General features: G+C 41.3%; 1 protein-coding gene across 1 annotated transcript in view; it reads right to left on the bottom strand.

Moving 5' to 3' along the window:
- Positions 1–21,412, bottom strand: part of CHRNA7 (cholinergic receptor nicotinic alpha 7 subunit) — a 117,355-nt gene that overhangs the window by 9,967 nt on the left and 85,976 nt on the right. The window contains exons 5-8 of the mRNA XM_004779547.3: positions 7,043–7,122; positions 2,994–3,161; positions 1,517–1,711; positions 425–511 (exon numbers count right to left, since the gene is read on the bottom strand). Of these exons, the coding sequence (XP_004779604.1) occupies positions 425–511; positions 1,517–1,711; positions 2,994–3,161; positions 7,043–7,122 (530 nt within the window). The remainder of the gene's footprint in view (positions 1–424; positions 512–1,516; positions 1,712–2,993; positions 3,162–7,042; positions 7,123–21,412) is intronic.

Here is a 21,412-nt window from a genome sequence, read left to right as displayed (position 1 = left end):
TGGGCTGGAGGTCATGATTTATATGTGTCTTGTCCAAAACATATTTATCCTGTTTATATTTTCTCATAAGCTTTAACTTTATCCAGAGACACTGAGGCATCTCAGAGTTAAAATGTGAGCTCCTCTGATTTTGACAAAGAATTTGTGGAAGAACAATGACTCAAAGCTAAAGTGACAAATCTCTAATGGTAAAATCTCTGGCTGCATAAGTGTGAGGGGGAGAACAATGGGAGGAAGGGTGCATTTCTGTACCTTCAAGCCAAACCATGAAGCTCGACTCCCCACACTGCCTTACATGTACCCAGGGAAGCAGAATCTATAGGTCACTCAAACAGTTCTAGAAAGTCACTCCTCCTGGGACCATGTGGCTATCCAGGACCCTCACTAAGCCCACATCTTTAAAAGAGACCTGACATTTGCTTACCTATCAAGGGCACCGAGTCAGATGTCGCAGGCATGATCTCAGCCACCAGCAACATGAAGACAGTAAGAGAGAGTAAAACTGTTATCCCTGAAACATAAACACAGCAGTGCCTGAGACAAAAGAGACGATAATGCCTCAAGTCCATTAACTGTGCCTAATCTGAGATTCAAAGGAGGGAGGTGTGGGGTAGGGACCAGTGATGTCCTAAAAGTGAATGCAGGGTTCTTTCTCTGTCTGTAAGGGTATGGCCTTTTTCTGGGGGCTGTTCACATCAATTATCAGAGTCCCAGATCGAGGTAAGTTTAGGAGCCAGAACTTTAGAACAAGGATACAAAATGAATTACTGAACTCAACACAAGTATCTCTCGTTTTCTTAATTACATTAGAATTGAGAGGTAGTTACATATAGCAGGAAAACAAAGAACAAAACAAAGCAAGACAAAAAAGCCACACAATCTTAAGAGCTCACTTTTGTTCTTGACTTTGCTATTTACTACCTGTGTGACTGTGGATAAGTCACTTAATGTGCCTGAGCCTTGCAGTCAGAAGATAAGGGTTTGAGGATGATTTCTACATGTATGACACATGACCTTTAATAACTCTTTACGATGTTGAGAAATTCATTTCACCATTCTAAGTCTTAGTGTTCTTATCTTTCTATTGGATGATCGGAAGGAATTCTCCTGTGTACAGCAATATAGAGATGCAAACAGATACTGAACTAACTAAAGTGTTGCCTCTGCATAACAAATGCTGGCCAGCTGCTCCCCAAGAAACAGGATGCGGTGGCACAAGAAGAGAAAGTAATGCCCCTCAGGACAGAACCCAGTAGTCTCTTCTTGGGCAGTCCCATCTTCTGTGGAGGATCCTACAGATTCTCAGAAGGGCACTGGGCATCTAGCATGAAGCTAAATCAGGAGGCTGAGGTGTTGAGGAGATGTCCCGGGCTGGGAGGTCAGTGTGTGACCCCACATCTCTGCCCCCATAGCCATGACATGTCCTGCATCATCCACCGGGATCCCTAGAGAGCTGACCTCAAGGCAAGGGCCTCCCATCCTGTCTCAGACTCACACCCAAGATCAGGACACTTACCCAGGGAAATTTTCTCCCCTGAATCTGCAGGAAGCAGGAAGACGAGGAGGGCCAGTGCAGAGATGAGCACACAGGGGATGAGTAGGTTGAGGCCATAGTAGAGGGTCCTGCGGCGAATGGTCACTGTGAAGGTAACGTCTGGGTAGGGCTCTTTGCAGCACTCATAGAACTTCTCACTCCGCTTGCCTGGGATTCCTCCATGAACAAAAGGGGAAAGGAACAGTGTCTGAAGAAAATTACCCTGCTTGTTTATTTTAATGGGCATATCACACAAATGACCATGGAGTTTGTTAGGTGCTAAAACAAAAAAAAATAAAAAAAAAATAATAAAGCTGGGTAATCAGTGTTTGAATAAACTCTTTCTGGTGTATTTGAGTTGTTCACGAGTATCTTAGTGATATTGGAGCAAACCAGGAGAATTTTTTTTAATGGACTGAACTAGATGAGGTATAGAGTAAATGTTTGTGTCCCCGTAGGAATATGTTTAACATATTCCTATGTTGAAATGTTAACCCCCACAGTGATGACTTTCGGAGATGGGGACTTTGGGGGGGCACGCTTAAGTCATGAGCACAGAGCTCTCATGAATGGGATTATTGCCCTTAGAGAAGAGGCCCAGAGAACTCCCTAATCTCTTCAGCTGTGTAAGAACATAGACAGAAGACAGCCATCTATGAACCAAGAAGCAGGGCCTCAGCAGACACTGGATATGCCTTGATCTTGGACTTGATCTTGGATTTCCCAGCCTCCAGAACTGTGATAAACAAATTTCTGCTGTTTATAAGCCACCTAATCGATGGTATTTTGTTTTAGCAGCCTGAATGGTCTAAGACACCATGATTATAAATAATACATTATGAATTTTACACCATTATAAATGTAATTACTATTTTTTTCTATTAAAAATAATCAAATACAGGTTTTTGTGAACTGCAATTTGCTATCCAACCTGATTTTAGGAATGGAGCAGATTCTAATAATATAGTCATGCCTATACTAGCACTGACTTCTTTAAATGGCTGCACGTTTCTCATGGAAAGCTCTGAATTTTCTAATTGTTTTTTGTTTCTTATTGTATAGCTCTCAGTAAATTATAGAGATTGCCGCAGGGTTCAATAAATGCTTACACTGAAACCAGAGTGGAAAATCCAGACTTTTAAAGCCAGCCCAGGAATAAAAAGCAACTTTCATGGGGAGGGGGGTGTTAGGGAGAGGGTGATTGAGTTATGGACACTGGGGAGGGTATGTGCTATGGTGAGTGCTGTGAAGTGTATAAACCTGGCGATTCACAGACCTGTACCCCTGGGGCTAATAATATATTATATGTTAATAAAAAATAAAAAATTTAAATTTAAAAAATTGAAAAAAAAAACCCTAGGAGCTAATAAATGGGTACTGCTTTATAAATATATATATATATTTTTTTAAAAAGCAGCTTTCTACAAGGCTGCTAGTCTCAGGTCTTTGCTGGGCTTACCCACAAGGTCCCATTCTCCGTTTGGGATATAGCCGCTGATATCTGCCTCTTGCATCTGTAGATCCAAGGACCACCCTCCATAGGACCAGGACCCAAACTTCAGTTTGCACTGCTGCACATCGAAGGGGAACCAGCGCACGTCAATGTAGCAGGAGCTCTTGAATATGCCTATATGGGCAAGAAAACAGTCAGAAAACCGAAATGGAAGGGGACCAAGCCCGGCTTTAAATACCCAGCAGATTCACACTGCTGGTGGAATGTGAACTGGTATAGTCATTAGAAAACAGTATGGCAATTCCTAAAAATATTAAAAATAGAACTGTTTTATGATCCAGAGACCCCACTTCCGGGAATATATCCAAAGGAAACAAAATCGCCCTCCGGGAGAGAGAACTGCATCCCCATGTTCACTGCGAAGCGACATTATTAGTAACAGCTGAGGAATGGAAACAAGCTAAGTATTCATCGATGAATGAATAAAAACAGAAAAAGATGATCAAACCATACACACATGCAAATGCGTACACACACACAGTGAAATACTATTCAGCTTAGAAAAGACGGAAATCCTGCCTTTCGCAGTACCACGGATGACCACGAAGGACATCTTGCTAATTGAAGTAAGCCAAAGACAATACTCTATGATCTCCCTTACATGTGGATTTTGAAGTAAAAATACAAAAGAAAAAAAAAACAAAAAAACAAGAACAAAAAACTGAACTCACAGAAACAGTGAGTTCCCAGGGGCCTAGGGGAAGTAGGAAAATGGACAGGGGCTGGTCAAGGGGTACATTTGGAGGATCAGCAGTACAGCAAGGGGACTCTGGTTAGTAACACTGTGTACTTGAAATGTGCTAAGAGAGCAGATCTTAAACATTCTCATGAAAAACAAAACAACACAAAACCCAGCCCTGTAAGGTGATGTATGTGTTAACTTTGGGGCATCATTTCACAGTGCATGTGTATGTGCAGGATAATTTTAACTAGTTTAGATCTTAGATTAAGAACAAAGACTGATAGGTTTAAATGGAAGACGGTGCTTGGGCTCAAGTAAAAGTTTCCACTGAAAAGAGTGACTTCAGCCTCAGACAAGTTGGAAGTGAATTTTTGGCAGGTTATGAAGACGAAACCAGATAAGCCCCCTTCAGTAATTTATGCCCATGTGCTCCTCCCTGCCCAGAAAAAGGCTTGAAGGCTGTGGAAGGCACAAAGAGCTAAGGGTGCCCCCTATTCCTGGGGACAGGGTTAGTGCTCCATACATTTCTGCTAGTAATTGAAAAAAAAGAAAAAAGAAAAAATGAATGGTGGAAGGGACTCAGCAACCTTGCAAACACAAACCTGCACTCCACAACCAAGCTGGGAAACGATAAACAATGTCCTATCCTCACAAGTTCCTTTAAGTGCCAGGTCTGCTGTTTATAGGAATCCACAGATGCTGCCCTCCCATTAATGGGCGAGATCCCCCTGAACCCACACTGCTTGTGGAAAATGTAACTCCATGACTGAATTATTCCATTTCCATGAAATGGCCAGAGAAAGAGTATCCCTAGAGATAGAAAGCAGATCAGTGCTGGTCTAGGACTGGCAGTAAGGGTGGGGATCAACTGCGGGATGGTAAAAGGGATCTTTTGGGGTGGTAAAAAGTGTTCTAACACTAGATTTTGGTATTGGTTGTACAACTCTGTGAATTTATTAAAAATCGCTGAATCGTGTACTTAAAATGGGTGACCTGTATGATATGTAAATTATATAATAAACCTGTTAAAAATAAAAACATGAAATAGAATTTCATAACCAAGTCTTTATTTCAAATCATGCACCCAAAACACTTTTTTTTTTTTTTTCTTGCCTGTACTTGGTTGCATAAACAGAACAGCATCCCAGGTCAGTCCTACATGACCCCAGGTCACAGGCTTGCTGCCCCAGGCCAGAGTGCTCCATTCTGATCCTGCCAAAGTAGGGGAGACTCCCACACTCCCAGCACAACTGCCCTGTCCTTCCCAGGCTCCTGGGGCCATAAAGGCTGGGACACAGGCACAGAGCCCTAGAGGAGTTTGCTGCACACAGGTGGCCTAGGGCTCAGGAATGCTGCTTCTTGTAGCTGAAAATAGCCTCCGTCCTCAAAACAATGTGCAGCACCATATTCTTGTACACTGATGACTACCGGAGATCATTTTCTAAAATAGCTCTCATAATAGAAACTGTAACTCCCAGGCTGGGGAAAAAGAATGAATGCATGTGTGATGGAAGACTCCTCCCATAGCCTCAGTCCCCCAGGGGCCTGCTGTTAGGCAGAAAGCAAGCTTCGGCTGGGGGAGGGGTGAAGGAACAGGGGAAGCAGCAAGGAAGCACATGCTTTCAGGTAGAAAACCTGGAAATCTGTGGTTCTTCGGTCTCTACAAACATTATTGGGAGGTATCTGCCTTTGATGGGTTTAATCACTCACACATTCATTTATGAACAAGTGGGCCAGGTGCCTGGTTGATTAGTGGTGGTTCTAAGGCGTGTAAACACAGAATCTGCCCACGGGATGCTTATCATCTGCTAAGGAGGAAGAATGTGTAAGCAACAACAAGAAACAAGGCCAGCGTTGCTGTGTGCTGTGAATGAAGGTGTGAGAATGGGGTTTACTACAGCAGAAAGGCTGTGTGTGTATGTGAGTGTGGTATGTATGGTGTGTAGTGTGTATGCAGGGGAGGGGTTGTGGTTGGTGTGTGGATATGCGTGTGCAGGAAGTAGGTATGTAGGGCATATATGTGGGATGTGTGGTGTGTAATGCATGTGTGGTGTGGGGGGGGGGACAGTAGATAGTGTGTGGATATTGTGTGGGTGTGTAGTATATGTATGTGGGAGAGGTGGTTGGAGTGTGAATGTGTGTGGATTTGTGGGGGGGAGGTATGAGTGTGGGTATATATGTGGGGTGTGGTATGTGTGTGTGGTGTGTAGTGTAGGTATATGGGAGATGTGACTGGTGTGTGAACGTGTGTGGATATGTGAGTGGGGGAGATATGGATGTAGTTGTACATGTGAGGTGTGATGTGGGACGTGTTATGTGTGATGTGTATGAGTGGTGTATTGTGGGGGGGCTTGCTTGGTGTGTGAATGTGTGTGGATATGTGTGTGGGGGAGATATGGATGTGGGGTGTATATGTGGGGGGGTGTGCGTGTGATGTATAATGTGTGTGTGTGGTGAGTGTGGGAGTGGTAGGTGTGTGCATATGGTATGGTGTGTGTGTGTGTGTGTTTATGTTGGTGTTGGGATAGGAGTTGGCTGCAGATTGCCTGGAACAGGAAGTTGAACAGTTGCAGTGGGGGAGATAATCCTGGAAAAGAACATGTTAAAAAAAAATCATCTAAAAGATTTTTAAAACTCTGTTAATATCTGCCTCAAAGCATTAAAACCCAGATTCCCCATGCTCTGTATTATTCAGTGAGCAGCCTAGGGCTCAATGAATGGAGAGAAATGAGGGGCTGGTGGGAAAAAAAAATCAATCCCAGGAAGCAGTTAACCAGCAACTGGCTGCGAGGGAGAGAAGCTCAGTCAGGGATAAGACACTAATGAGCCCCACTTTGAAACCACTTGCTCTTCTATCTAACATGCAAGTTTTTTAATGCACATGCTCAAAAAGCCCGCAAGTCCATCATCTCGCCCCCAGCACCTGGAGAACAGCCCCGGCCGAGATACGCTGTCTGGCGGGAAGGGAAGCAGCTAGCTGAAATGGTGGAGGGAAAGGCCAGGGTGCTTGCCTTGCAGACTGTAAGGAGACCTGGAAGTGACCTGATGAGGGAGACCTGCTTTAACTGTGGATTAACTTTAAAGAACACTTGGCACACAATAAAGACATATAACACATTTTGGCAAAGACAGTTTGAGCCACGACCCCAAGACGAAAAAGAGGAAGATGGCATTGTCATGTTCAGGAAATATTTGCAAACACAGGAGGGGTCGGGTATGAACGAGGCCACACTCATGTGAGGACCATTGGAACTGGCACCCTGAACTCACTTAAATTGTCTAATTATAGAAGGACAAAGGAAGCAGGTCTTACCTGGAGGGAGGTACTGGCAATGCCCAGAAGAATTAACTAACACGTTGGTGTGGAATGTGGCATCGAATCTCTCATCAGCACTAGAAACACGAGAAGGATTTCATGAGTCAGCACTGCCAGGCGGTGGATTTCTCGGGGCTCTTACGTCTGTCCTGACTGCAGCTAGAAAAGCTTAAGAAGTGCTACCCTTGGTGCTTAGACCATGCCAACACCATTTGCAGCTGGCCTGGGAGATCTTCTCAGAGCACAGGCTGGTAGTGGCCAATGTCCATCTACGCCACCCATTTCATATACACTCTGATTTTCATATGCACATAAAACAAAGTTTTTAGCAGAAGTTAAACCTGAAGACAATTTCACAGGACATCAGCAGATGAAACGTTCCGGTCTCTCTGTAGGAAATAAAGAGCGGGTAAGCATTCTGCTATGGACAGCCCCATGTGGGCAGGGATTCTGACTCACTACCTCCAAAGCTCCAGTTCCCGCCTCCTGAATGGCCCCAATGCTTAGCAGGTGCTCAACCAATATATCTTGAGGGACTGAACTGACGGCACCAGCAGAGCCCAGAGGCATTCTGGGCCCCATGATTAGCGATGACAGGAAGGAGGGCAGGTGAAGAGAGCAGAGATAGGAACAGGTTTCAGACAGGTACACCCCAGGCCCCTCCCTGTCCTTGTTCAGAACCTCCTGCAGCCAGAAGTTACCAACTTGAACAAAGACATGAAACAGGAAAAAAGAACAGTTAAAGCCATCAGCCTTTATTATTCACGTCTTGTATCTTCTGTATTCTGATGCTTTCCTGACCCTGGAGGAATTGTCCCCCCTCCACTGCCAAGTTAGCCAGTTCCTAGAGACAGGAGACAACATGCTCACCAGTGCATCTGTCAAACGCAAACATCTAATCCAGAGCCCATACCCCAGCCCCTTCCTCTAGGTCTCACACTCTGGCCCTCTCTCCCTCTGTCCTGATTACCTGAGGGCAAGGAACCAAGCAACTAGCGATAGCCCCTATGACCCAGAACCCACTGACATCCTTCACACCAGCCAAGCCTAACCCAGCTCACCCTGCCTCACCAGTTCCAGTCCACGGACACCACAGTAAAGGCTCTTTCCCTCCAAGAAGATGCCATCTATGAAAGGAATAAAAAATTTATCCTTAAAAAAGTAATATCCTCTCAGAAATTCAAGAGGACATTGAATTTAGAAAGAGAAATATGAAAGTTAAAAAATGATTTATGAAATAAATTTTTATAAATGGGTGGGAGGTTGGGCTGAGAACAATCAGAGATGAAATTGTAGGACAGAGACGAGGAAAGCCTCCAGAGCCCAAGACCCGAGGAACTCACTTGACAGATGCTGGAGAGACAAAAGGGCGGGAGACAATTACTCAAGAAATCACACAGAGAAATGCTGGAGCTGAAAGAAACCAGTCAAGCACGAAGGCAAAGGGAGGCACTTTCACAAACGTTAAAGGGCTCAGAGGGCTTGTGTCCCACGTGTATTTTCTTGATCATGGATTTGAGGATGAGCTCTAGGAAAATGAGGGTGAATACTGAAAAAGGAAGGAATAAACTTTTGGACTAAACCTGGGGATCAAGTAAATGTATTTCCATATTGAGCTGTGCAGCGGGCCTAGAAGAGGAGGGACTGGGAGACCTGTCCAAATTACAGCAAGAGATGAGGGGTCTCAGGAGAGTGAAGTAGATTCAGAGCAAGGGAGAAGAGAAATAAGCTGGAAAACACCATGCATTCTATCAAGAACACATTTTTTAAAATTACAGTAAAATATCAACCAGAAACTTCAGGGGGAAAAAACTATACAAAAAAGCCAGGGCTTGGGGGCGCCTGGGTGGCTCAGGGGGTTAAAGCCTCTGCCTTCAGCTCAGGTCATGGTCTCAGGGTCCTGGGATCAAGCCCCACATAGGGCTCTCTGCTCAGCAGGGAGCTTGCTTCTCCCTCTCTCTCTGCCTGATTGTGATTTCTTTCCCTGTCAAATAAATAAAATCTTCAAAAAAAAAAAAAAAAAAGGCCAGGGCTTGAATATGAAACAAATATGTGTTGAGGTGCAGAGGAAGAAGCAGAGGAGAGAGACTAAGCTCCTAGCTTTGGGATGAAGGACACTCCTACATCCTTTCTGGCAAAACTGCACAGGGAGAGAGAGGAGGAGGCCGGCTCAAGGTGCAAATATTCTCTGCTTGACTGTGGTCTGTACCCAACTGTCTCCATGAAACAAATGATAAACAGTGACTGAGCACAGAAAAGCTGAACATGTGGACCATCACAAAAGCGCTCTAGCTCAAACCATGATTTTCAAATCGGGTTCTCTGGAACCCTGAGATTTTCTGGGTGTGCTCTGGAGTTTCTGTACATGTAGATTCTGATACGCTCTTTTCCTTGTACTTGGAAATACTAATCAAATTCCAAAGACACTCAAAGGACTTTTAGAAAACTCTACCTCTTCAGACTAGACGACAAATAGATTACTACCTGTGGCCCATTTGCCCATTTAACTCCCTTCTGGCTGAAAGTTAAGCTAAAACTTCTCTTGCCATGCCTGTGCATGAATTTGAATCTCTTGCAAATGAGTTACCCGGTAAGATTTCAGTTTTGCACTGCTCTTTTTAAAAATCCACATTTGAGCCTACAGTTCTAGCAAAGAACCTGGACCCCACTGCACAGCCCCTGTTCCCACCACTGCAACAACTGAAACTGTCTCGGGATGCATGACACAGGATGCACGGTTCTGCTTATTTTAAGCTTGGGTTTCTTCTTGTCTGATTTTTATATTTATAACAAAGGCTGTGAGCATCTGTTAGATCAGTGACTTAATTCTAGAGGAAAAAAAAAAAAAAGAATTCCTCCCCGCTCTTCCTCCACACATTTGGATCAACTTAATTGAAGAGACTCTTGAGATCAAAAGACAAATGTGTAAAAACAAGATAAAAATCGGTTTCCATTAGCAACAGTTTACCTGTGTGACTCACTGATTTCTAAACACAGTTCAACCAAAACAGAATATTGAGATAAACAGAACTGTGACACTGTTATCATTATCAATGGTCAAATCTTAATATTAGTTTTGACAGTCTTAGAGTTCTTTCCTATTTTCTATACCAATGATGTAAAAGTAAACTGCTGTAATAATTGTATGCTAATACCACTTTATCTGTTTTGGCCATGAGAACTGGAGATGAGATTTGTTTGCAAAAGGGCTCTCTTGCTAAAAACTGAGGCTGAACAAGGCTCTGTGAAACACGAGTGGCCCCAAGCCACTGCCATGACATTGGGGTGTGACAGTGTCAGTGAAACGTGTCCTGTGGCCCAGCACTAGGTCATGCAGTGATGTATAATGGGTGCCAGGGGAGAGGGAGCATGAGGGGTGAGATCACACAGCTTTGTAGCCAACCAACCATGGGAGCTGGGGTAGGTCCACAGGCCTTGGCTCACTCTTCCCTCTGCTCTGGTGTGCATGCGAAACTTCCTGTATTAAACAGTTTGAATATGTATACTGGTTATGTCCTTAAGACATGATGAACCCTCAGAGTTCTTGACAACTCAGGCACATGGCCGCTTCATTCCCATTGACAGCTCCTCTTTCCAGCTGCCTGCATCCTTGTCCAGCCAGAGGACGACAGACAAGCCCTCCACTGGTGTGAGAAGAACTCTGGGTACACCCCCCCTCACACACACACCAATGGGGCAACAAAGGGCAAAGTGGCTTTGTCACTGAGAAGTGATCATGGAGAGGATGGATATTTAGCCCAATTATTCAGACCCTAATGTCGTACATAGGGTGGTCAGGAAGAAAGGGCAACTGGACAGGCTTGAAAGGTGGGCATAACTCCAGCAGGTGGAAAGGAAGGTTGGTACGTCCCCAGCAGAATGCATGGTCTGATCATATACCTGTAAGTAAACTATACAGAGGGAAGCCCTGTGAAGGTGTGGTTTGCCTGGATGCTGGAGTGAGTGAGGTTTGCCCCAATACCTTATCATAGCACTTGCCTTAACAGGAAAGCTAGCATCAGGGCTTGAGGGCAAACCATGGGTAGCCGTGCCTGCAGGGTCCAGGGTTCAATGCTCAGTGAGTTCATTGCAAACTGTACTTTCAGAATTCAAGGAAGGCACAGGCAGAGATGAACTTGGTGGTCTGGGATTAGATGTCTTCCTGTTCTCCATCCCCCTGGGGCTGTAGTACTGGCTCCTGACCTGGGAAGCAGAGCCTCTGAAGCCAGTTCGCCGTAGCCTCCTGCTTAGCTTGCCCTACAGCACAGACCCCTACAGTCTGCAGGAGCTTAGCCTTAAGCCAGGGAAAAGAAAGTGGCCGTGCCACTCACAGCATCATCTGTCCCTGGAGTCCAGCTGTCAGTGCCCTGAGAGAGAAGAAAAGGGGGGCCAGTCATCAAGGAAGCCCAGAAAGACCAACCCCCAACAGACACATGCTCACTAAACCTAAGACTCTGAATATTAGTAATGCAGAAGGATTAGAGAAAAAATAATCCAGGGTCACCCTGCTGTACCAAAGAGCCACTAGGTGTGTGAGTTCATGAGGACCTTGATGAATAAGAACTCATGTGCAGCCCATCCTGTCCTCTCTGAGCTCACATCATCCTTCAAAGAGAAACAGAAAAGCAGAAGAGAAGAAAAATGATGTCAACTGTTCCCACCGCAAAATGAAATAATGATTATGTGATGTGCTAGAGGTGTTAGCTAATGCTCCAGCAGTAATCTTATTGCAATATACACATGGATCAAATCAACACATCACACACAGTAAACTGGCATGTTACATGTCAATTATATCTCAATAAAAAATAATAAAATTAAAATATTGGAATGAAAAAAAGTAAAGGAGGAAGACAGAGAGAGCCAATCTATCTCAAAATATAGTGGATTTAAGGTATCATTTATATTAAATCTCTTGCCAAAAAAAAAAAAATGTTGTCAATTACACGATAAAACACCTCTTATGGGGGCGCCTGGTTGGCTCAGTAGGTTAAAGCCTCTGCCTTCGGCTCAGGTCATGATCTCAGGGTCTTGGGATCGAGTCCCGCATCGGGCTCTCTGCTCAGCAGGGAGCCTGCTTCCTCTCTCTCTGCCTGTCTCTCTGCCTACTTGTGATCTCTCTCTGTCAAATAAATAAATAAAATCTTTAAAAAAACAAAAACAAAAACAAAACACCTCTTAAGTAAGGCATACCTAGATGTCAGAAGGGAAAACAGTCTGTTTAAAAGAGATGATTTTTTTTCAAAAGTAATGAGTCCAGTTTCTGGATTGTTTGATTTAGTTTTGCCTTTTTGATTTAGTTCTTTTTTTTATTTAGTTCTTTTTGATTTCTGAGTGTTTGATTTAGTTCTGCCTTTTTATCTAAGATGTTAAGGGTCTACAACCAGCATTGTGGCCAGTCATAGTCCATGAACAAAGTCTTGAGCAGAACTAAAAATTCATGGTCATTTCTACCTGTCAGAGATCCCAGGAGGCAGCTATCAGCATCAGCAGAAGGCTTCCAGAGGAATGCATTCAAGATCCTTTCTTTATCCACCAATTTACATGTTAGGTGGCATATAACATGGATATTATTATAACAATTGAACGTAACATTGGATGGATTATAATAATGTTATGAATAGGATAATGTTAGCACAGTATCTATCAAGTTTCTGAGCTCCCTATTTTGTTCTTTAAACTGTATGACTATCCATGACCTCCTACAATATTATCTTTGTTTTTAAAGAGAGGAAGAGAGATGGTGAGGGGAAGGGCAGAGAGGGAAAAAGAATCCCAAGCAGGCTCCATGCTCAGCACAGAGCCTGACTCCAGGCTTGATCTAAAGACACTGAGATCAAGACCTGAGCCAGAATCAAGGACCAGACGCCCAATTGACTGAGCCACCCTGAACCCCTCATATAATATCATCTTAATATACAAAATAATAAATTGTTGTATTTAGCAGAATAAGTCCCCCAACTTTGTTCTTTTGTTAAAACATTGTATTATCTATCCTTAACACTTCCTTCATCATCATAAACTTTAGGATCCACTTGTCCAGTCCCACAAAGACCTTGCTGAGACTTCAGCTGGAATCACATTAAATTTATAGAATAGTTTGGGAAAATTGGACATCTCTGTGATACTGAGTTTTCCCAGGATTAAATATGACATAATCCATCCTTTATTTTGGTCTTTCTCATGTTTGTTTATTAGTAATTCTTGCCATTTGCAGATATTGGAAATAAAACTGGTTAACTTACATTTTCTAATTGTTACAAGGGCAAAGGAATACATTCAATATTTTCACACTTGTTTTGTATCCAACATATTTTGTCTGTGTAGTCTCTAAAGAGTTCTTTTTAATGTAAACAAACAACAGTCTACGAATAATGGTTAATTTAGTTTATTCCTTTCTAATCCCTGATATTTTAGTACTTTACTTTTATTATGACTTAGATTCATACCATTATTTTTTTTTAAAGATTTTATTTATTTATTTGACAGAGAGAGATCACAAGTAGGCAGAGAGGCAGGCAGAGAGAGAGGAGGAAGCAGGCTCCCTGCTGAGCAGAGAGCCCGATGCGGGACTCGATCCCAGGACCCTGAGATCATGACCTGAGCCGAAGGCAGCGGCTTAACCCACTGAGCCACCCAGGCGCCCCAGATTCATACCATTATTAAGATATATGATGACAATGGGTATCCTTATTTCGTTCCCACATACAGAAACTTCTAATGTTTCACATTAAATGGGCTTTTGGTAAAGATCTTACATCAACTGAAATCAAGTTTTATTCTATTTCACAAACAGGTATCACATACTATCAGTTGATTTTTCTCCACTTACCAAGATACCATATGAGGATGAATTATATAAATGGATTTTTCTAAAGTTAAACAAAACTTGTATTTCTAATAGAAAACTAAATTTGATTGGATTTATTTTTAATTATTGCTAGATTTAGCAAGCTAATATTTTGGTTAAAATTTATACATGTGTGTTCATAAGTGACACTGTATGTTAGGTGGAACTTGCCTATAAACCCCACATTTTCTGCTTTCTTTTTCAAAATGTGTCAATCAAAAGAATGAAAAGGCAAGCTTCAGATGGGGACAAGATATTTGAAGAAGACATAACTGATAAAGACTGTTATCTAAAATATACAAATAACTCTTGAAATTCAACAATAAGGATAAAAACAACCTTTTTTTAAATATTTTATTTATTTATTTGACAGAGAGAGAAAGAGAGATCACAAGGAGGCAGAGAGGCAGGCAGAGAGGGAGGGGGAAGCAGGCTCCCTGCTGAGCAGAGAGCCCGATGCGGGACTCAGTCCCAGGACCCTGAGATCATGACCTGAGCCAAAGGCTTAACTCAGTGAGCCATCCAGGCGCCCAACAACAACCTGATTTAAAAATGAGCCAAAAACCTGAATGACAATTCAGCAAAGACATACAAATATAAAATAAGAATAAGAAAAGATTTTCCACATCATAGGTCATTAGGGAAATGCAAATTAAAATGGATTTTGGCCAACCAGCCTAGCCAAAATCGAAAACACTGACAACACCAAATGCTGACAAGGATATGGAGCAGTAAGAACTCTGATTCATTACTGGTGGGAATACAAAACAATACAAACTTTGGAAGACAGCTGGGCAATTTATTACAAAACCAAACATACTCTTACCATACAATCCAACAATCACACTCCTTGGTATTTACCCAAAGGAGTCGAAAACAGGTACACAAAAATTTGCGCATGGATATTTATAGCAGCTTTATCCATAATTCCTAAAACTTGGAAGCCACCAAGATGTCCTTCAGTGGGTGACTAGATAAATCAACTGTGATACATCCATACAATGGAAAATTATTCAGTATTAAGAAGAAATGAACTAACAAGCCACGAAAAGACATGGAGGAATTGTAAATGCTTATTACAAGGTGAAAGAAGCCAATGTAAAAAGGCTGTATATGTATGATTCCAACTATATGACATTCCAGAAAAGGCAAAACTACAGAGACAGTAAAAAGGTCAGTGTTTTCCAGGGGTAGTGGTGAGGGAAGGATACACAGATAAAGCAGAACATTTCTAGGGCTGTCAAACTACTCTGTATGATATAAAGGTGGCAGATATGTGCTATTACACATTTGTCCAAACCCAGAGAATATACATCAAGAGTGAACCGTAATGTAAATCATGGACTTAGGTGATAATGATGTGTCAATGTAGGTTCATCAGTTATGTTAAATGTCCCGCTCTGATGCGGTGCGGGGCGGGGGGGGGGGTGTTGCATAAGTGGGCACAGGGGATATAGGGAAAAATCTCTCTTCCACTCAATTATGCCATGAACCTAAAACTTCTCTAAAAAGTAAAGTCTATTTTTAAGAAATACATGTTGATTCAATCTTATCTATTTTTTTTTCTGTTTTTGTCTAGAATCAGCTTCTGTTTTTCCAGAAAAAAATAATTCTGGCTAAATTTCTAAATTTATTGGCATAAAATTATCCATAATAGCCCCACTTGTTTTAAAATGCCTGTCCGAAAAATAAAATAAAATAAAATACCTGTCCGCAGTTACAAACCCTTTTTACTGCTAATTATCATTTGTTTGTATCTCCTTTATTTTCTTGGCAATTATTCTGAGGTATATTCACCTTATTAGTTCTTTTAAAAACCAGCTTATTGGGACACCTAGGTGGTTCAGTCAGTTAAGTGCTTGCCTTTGGCTCTGGTCAGGATACCAAGGTCCTGGGACTGAGCTTCACATCAGGTGTCCTTCTCAGCAGGGAGTCTCCCTCTTCCTTTGCCCCTCCCCCACAACTTGTGCCCCCTCTATCTCCCTCTATCAAATATATAAAATCTTTAAAGAAATAAAATGAATATAATCAGCTTATTCCTTCTAGATTTCTATGTTTCTTATTTAAGGTATTTCTACTCTTTGTTCTTCCTTCTTTCTACTTAGTCGTTTTCCTAACTTCTTGTGATTGATGATTAAATCACACATTTGCCTTTTTAAATCTTTTCTAAAGTAATTATTTATGGCTATGTATTCTCCCTACACACACAGACACAGACACTCAGGCACACAGACACACACACACTTACACCAAAGTTTTTATTCATATATGATATTTAGTTCTGCAGATATTTATTTTTCATATAACAAGGATAAATCTATTCCTATATCTGTCTCCATGTGTATCCCTTTAACTGTACATATTTATATATTGGATAAGTCTTGTTAACAGTGTAGTTCAAAACTGAGAAATCCTTACGCTTTTTTCTCTTCTTAAACTATCAATTACTAAAAAAGGACATCAAAATCTACCATAATTATGGATTTGTCTGCCAATTTTCTTCATTTGTTTTAAAGGTATTTTGTATTTAGTACATACATTCTTAGAAATTGTTTCTTTTTTATCATGGACTTGGCCTTTAATATTTTTTTTTTCTTACAGTGTGTGTTATGACTTTTGGTTTTCTGTTTTTGGGGGTTTATTCTTGGTTGCTGTTTTTCTGTTGTAAACACAGTCATTCTCATTCCTGGTTCCTCTTTGTCAAGTATACCTTCTCATTTTTTACTTTTTACTTTAATTAATGTGTTTTGTTTCTTATGTACTTAAATGCTTTAGTTCTATCCGAATGACCTATAGCTAGATTTTTAAAAGTATATATAACATAGTTGGGAAACATCAGTACTTTTAATCAGCTGCCTAATCCATTTACTTTTATCTTCTCTGTTGATACGCTTGGTTTTTCTCTCTACTACTTAATTTTGTGCTTTTGATTTCTCTCTCCTTTGACTGCATTTTCCCCTCTTTCCTTTGGTTTACTCATGCTTTCCTTATTCTCCCACCCCACCTCTTTGAAAGTTCACTATATTATTCTTATACTTCTAATGGTTCTTCTTACATTTTTAACATGTGTCTCTTACTCAGAACTGACCACCCTGTGGCCTGCCAGAGCAACAAGGGAGTATTTTACCTCCACGTGCTATCCAAGTACCACCTTTCATGTTACTATTTTCTAGCATCTTAAACTCTTTGTTTTTAATACCCCCAAGTTCATTATTATTTTTTTTAATATTTTATTTATTTATTTGACAGACAGAAATCACAAGTAGGCAGAGAGGCAGGCACAGAGAAAGGGGGAGGCAGGCTCCTTGCCAAGCAGAGAGCCCGATGTGGGGCTCAATCCCAGGACCCTGGGATCATGACCTGAGCTGAAAGCAGAGGCTTTAACCCACTGAGCCACCCAGGCGCCCCTCATCATTATTATTTTATATATTCCAACCTGTTTATATTTACCTGAACTTTTTTTTAAGATTTTATTTGAAAGACAGATAGAGAGAGTGTATACCAGCGGGAGAGGGGCAAGCAGTCTCCTCAATGAGCACAGAGTCCACCTCAGGTCTCCATCCCACAACCTGAGATCATGACCCGACCTGAAGTCAGACCCTTAACCAATTGAGTTACCCGGGTGCCCTTATAGTTACCTGAATTTCTAACCAACTGCTTTGCTTACCATTCCTTCTCAAAACTTGTTCCTAAATGTATGTTCTGACAGTTTTCTTAATAGTAGTATTTCTGGTCATTTCCCCTTCATGGGAAACTCTTTTTGTCTTTGTTTTCCTGAAGATGTCAGGATGTCTAATTTGCCCCTAAAAAATGTTTGCCTGGGGAAAGAATTCTAAGTTGATAATTATTTTCTTTCAGTATTTAGAAAATACTCTCTCTTTTTTTCCCCCTTAGCTTCTACTTTGGCTTCTAAAAGGTCCGCAGGCAGTCTAATTCTCAGCTCTTCATTAAGAAGCTGCCCTTTTTGTCTTCCCTTGTTCCCAGGATCTCCTCAGCTTCAGGTGTTCTGCAGCCTTTAGCACAGTATGTTTATGGGCTCATTTCTGACTATCCACCTTTTCTTAGGCTTGTTGTATGTCCTACAAGCTGAGGATTTGTGTTTTTCATCAATATTATTAAATTTTCAGCTATTCTTTCAGAATATGGCTTCTGTTTAAAAAAAAAAACAAAAAAAAGATGTATTTCAGTGGAAAAATCTCATCCTCTCTAACACAGTTCTGAGTTAGCCTGTACTGTGTTCAAGCTATTTTGCAGTTCTTTGTAAACCATAAGCAACTGATAGATGTATAAATTATATGTTGTCTGGTACCGATTTAACTGACAGTGACTTGACTTTCTGTGCCCTATAGGAAAACAAGTTTTGTGTCCACCTCTAATTTATCTCAACATTCCAGTCCATATAAATTTGTCCTGATTTGACTTCTCCTTTGAACTGGCTCTAACATCTGCCTGGTTTCCTTGTGTTTTATGAGTAAAATAAATTCTTTAACATGTGTTCACTTTTTTATCTGTTTACAAGTCACAATTTTATCTTTCTTCTGAAAATAATCTTTGAACACTTATCCCACATTCTTTGTATTATTTCCTTCTATTGTACTAGCAAACATGTGTGGGAATACTAATCCTACATATGAAAGGAACCCATACTCCAGGTCTTGCAGGATTAAGTACATGGTATCTCCTGGATGGATTCATGCTTCCATATATGTTTTCCACATAACCTCAGACATACTGTACTTTATTATGATTTTGATCAATTAGTCCTATTTTTCCCTATTGGAAAATAGGAATAATAATATTACCTTACTATTATTATTGCTATGAGGAATAATAATAGTACCTTCCTTGTTAGTCTATATGAAACTTCGGGACCAGGACCTGGCACAGAGAAGCATCATAGAAGTGTTAGAAATTTTTGCAACTGTTTACTGTTCTTTCATATTTTCATCTATTTAGCTCACTGTGATTCATCTGGGAAATAGCTTTTTCTTCAACTGTGCCTCATTTGATAATCAATGTCTCTACCGAGTTTTTCATTTTGATGGCTAAATTTCTCAATCTATTAGTTTTACTTGACTTTTAGAAGGTGCTTTCTAGGGATGCCTGGGTGGCTCAGTCGGTTAAGTGTCTGCCTTTGGCTTAGGTCATGATACCAAGGTCTTGGGATCAGGCCCTGCAACAGGTTCTTTGCTCGGGGGGAGCCTGTTTCTCCCTCTGTCTGCTGCTCCCCCTGCTTGTGCTCGTGCTCTCTCTCTCTCTCTGACAAATGAATAAATAAAATCTTTAAAATAAATAAATAAATGGTGCTTTTTAGAGGGTGTGCCACTCTTTTCTTGTGTTTTCAATTCCTAATCATGTTTAATTACCTTAAAATTATTTGTTTCTATGACCTAAGATTTAGATCTAAATCTGTTGTTTGCCATGTTTACTATTTGCTCGAAGTGAGCTGTTTCTTTATAAATTTTATAATTTTAATTTTCAACTCATCTTCAGCAGGGTGTGTGTCTGTGTGTGTGCGTGCATGTGCACATGTTGAATTGAGTTCCATCTTACCTTCCCTACTGCTTTATTTCCGGTAGAGTCTTTGTACAATTTTCTGTAAGAATGAGAGCTCAGGAGGCATCAATGCAGCAACAGTGCTGGTGGGAGAGGAGGCTGGGGGACGTGAGGGGACAGTGGGGAAAAAAAAGAGTCCTGTGGCTTTCTCCTCACAGCTGTATGCCTCCCACTCCAGACATTTATCTACTTGTGCCTTGTACTACTTGTTAGGCTGCACAAAACTCTTGGCTCAAGTGCAGATTTCCCACCCACAGAGCTTGAACAGGGCATGCTGTAGCTTTTTGCTGGGACAGACCAGAATGAACCTTGAGCCTTTTAGCCCCAGGAGGCAGCTCCCCCCCAGCACAGCATACAACAGGCAAGCTTCTTTTTAATCCTCCTGTGCTGAGAAGCAAATGCTTTTCAGTCCAGCTTCTCACTGAGGGCAGCATTTCCACAGCCAGCCAGCTTTCTCAGTTCCAATCCACCTTGTATGGGGCAAGAGAGCAGAAGCACCGCTATCACTCCTGCCTTAGTTTTGTGACACAGAACAGTTCATTGAACTTCTCCAGGGCTCCATGCGGGAAAGAGAGAGCTGATCTCCATTTTCCTAAGTCTGCTACCTGGGCAGAAAAGAAAGCCTGGGCATTCCTTCTAGCGGTGTTTTAGGTAGCCCATATAATCGATATGAAGACCTCAATGAAACAAAAAGTAGTTTTTCATTTCTAAACTATGCAAACTACGACTTCCTTTCTGGCTCCAGATCTGTGGAACAAAGAGAAAAAGAGGAAAAGCTAATCGCCTGTGCTAGTGGACAAAGTATTCTGCCACTGGTATGATTATGTGTTAAAAGACTATAAATCATATGCAGAAATTCACAAGTGTATGTGTGTGTGTGTGTGTGCGCGCGCGCGCGCAGGGTGACTGGAAAACACAATGGTAAATGTAACAAAATCACACTTTGCCCCCCTGGGCTCCAGCAATCTCTGTCAGCTTAGGAAATGCCTATGTAAATGGTGGCCTGAGATCCATGCTGAGGTAACTGGCTAAAAAAGTGACCACGTTAATTTTTTTTTTTTTTTTTTTTTTTTTTTAAGATTTTATTTATTTATTTGACAGAGAGAAATCACAAGTAGATAGAGAGGCAGGCAGAGAGAGAGAGAGAGGGAAGCAGGCTCCCTGCTGAGAGCCCGATGCGGGACTCGATCCCAGGACTCTGAGATCATGACCTGAGCCGAAAGCAGCGGCCCAACCCACTGAGCCACCCAGGCGCCCAAACTAAAATCTTTTTTTTTTTGTTTTTTTTAAAGATTTTTATTTATTTATTTATTTGACAGAGAGAAATCACAAGTAGATGGAGAGGCAGGCAGAGAGAGAGAGAGGGAAGCAGGCTCTCCACTGAGCAGAGAGCCCGATGTGGGACTCGATCCCAGGACTCTGAGATCATGACCTGAGCCGAAGGCAGCGGCTTAACCCACTGAGCCACCCAGGCGCCCCAAACTAAAATCTTTTTTTTTTTTTTTTTTTTTTTTTTTTTTTAAGGGGACTTTCCTTTTTAGACTATAGATAGTAAAGAACTCCATCAGCATTAATCTGAATGAATATGATGTCTATATAAAGTAAGCATATGCTTTCAAAAAATATCACTTGCTATGTATGACATTATATTAAAAAAAAAAACCAATAAACTCAATCTAAAGATTTCCTGCCCATAATTATTTCAAGTATTTCCACCAAAAAACTGAAACAGATTAATAATTAATTATAAAAATCAAACTTGGTTTAGAGTATGTGGAATATAATACTGGGGCCTTCTTTTCTTCTTTTTTTTTTTTTTCCTTTCTTTTTCTTTCTTTATTTCTTTCTTTTTTTTTTTTTTTTTTAGAAATTATGCAAAGTTTAGGCCAAAGAAGTAAAATTAAAAAAGCTGTTGGAAATGAAGGGTCTTATTTTCTTTATGAGTAAACCACGTTGGTATA

Source organism: Mustela putorius, unplaced genomic scaffold, assembly GCF_011764305.1.
Source record: "Mustela putorius furo isolate JIRA1106 unplaced genomic scaffold, ASM1176430v1.1 tig00003972_pilon_pilon_pilon, whole genome shotgun sequence".
NCBI lineage: Eukaryota > Metazoa > Chordata > Mammalia > Carnivora > Mustelidae > Mustela > Mustela putorius.
Note: the sequence above shows the minus strand (reverse complement) of the source record. Positions and strands in the feature narration are given on the sequence as shown.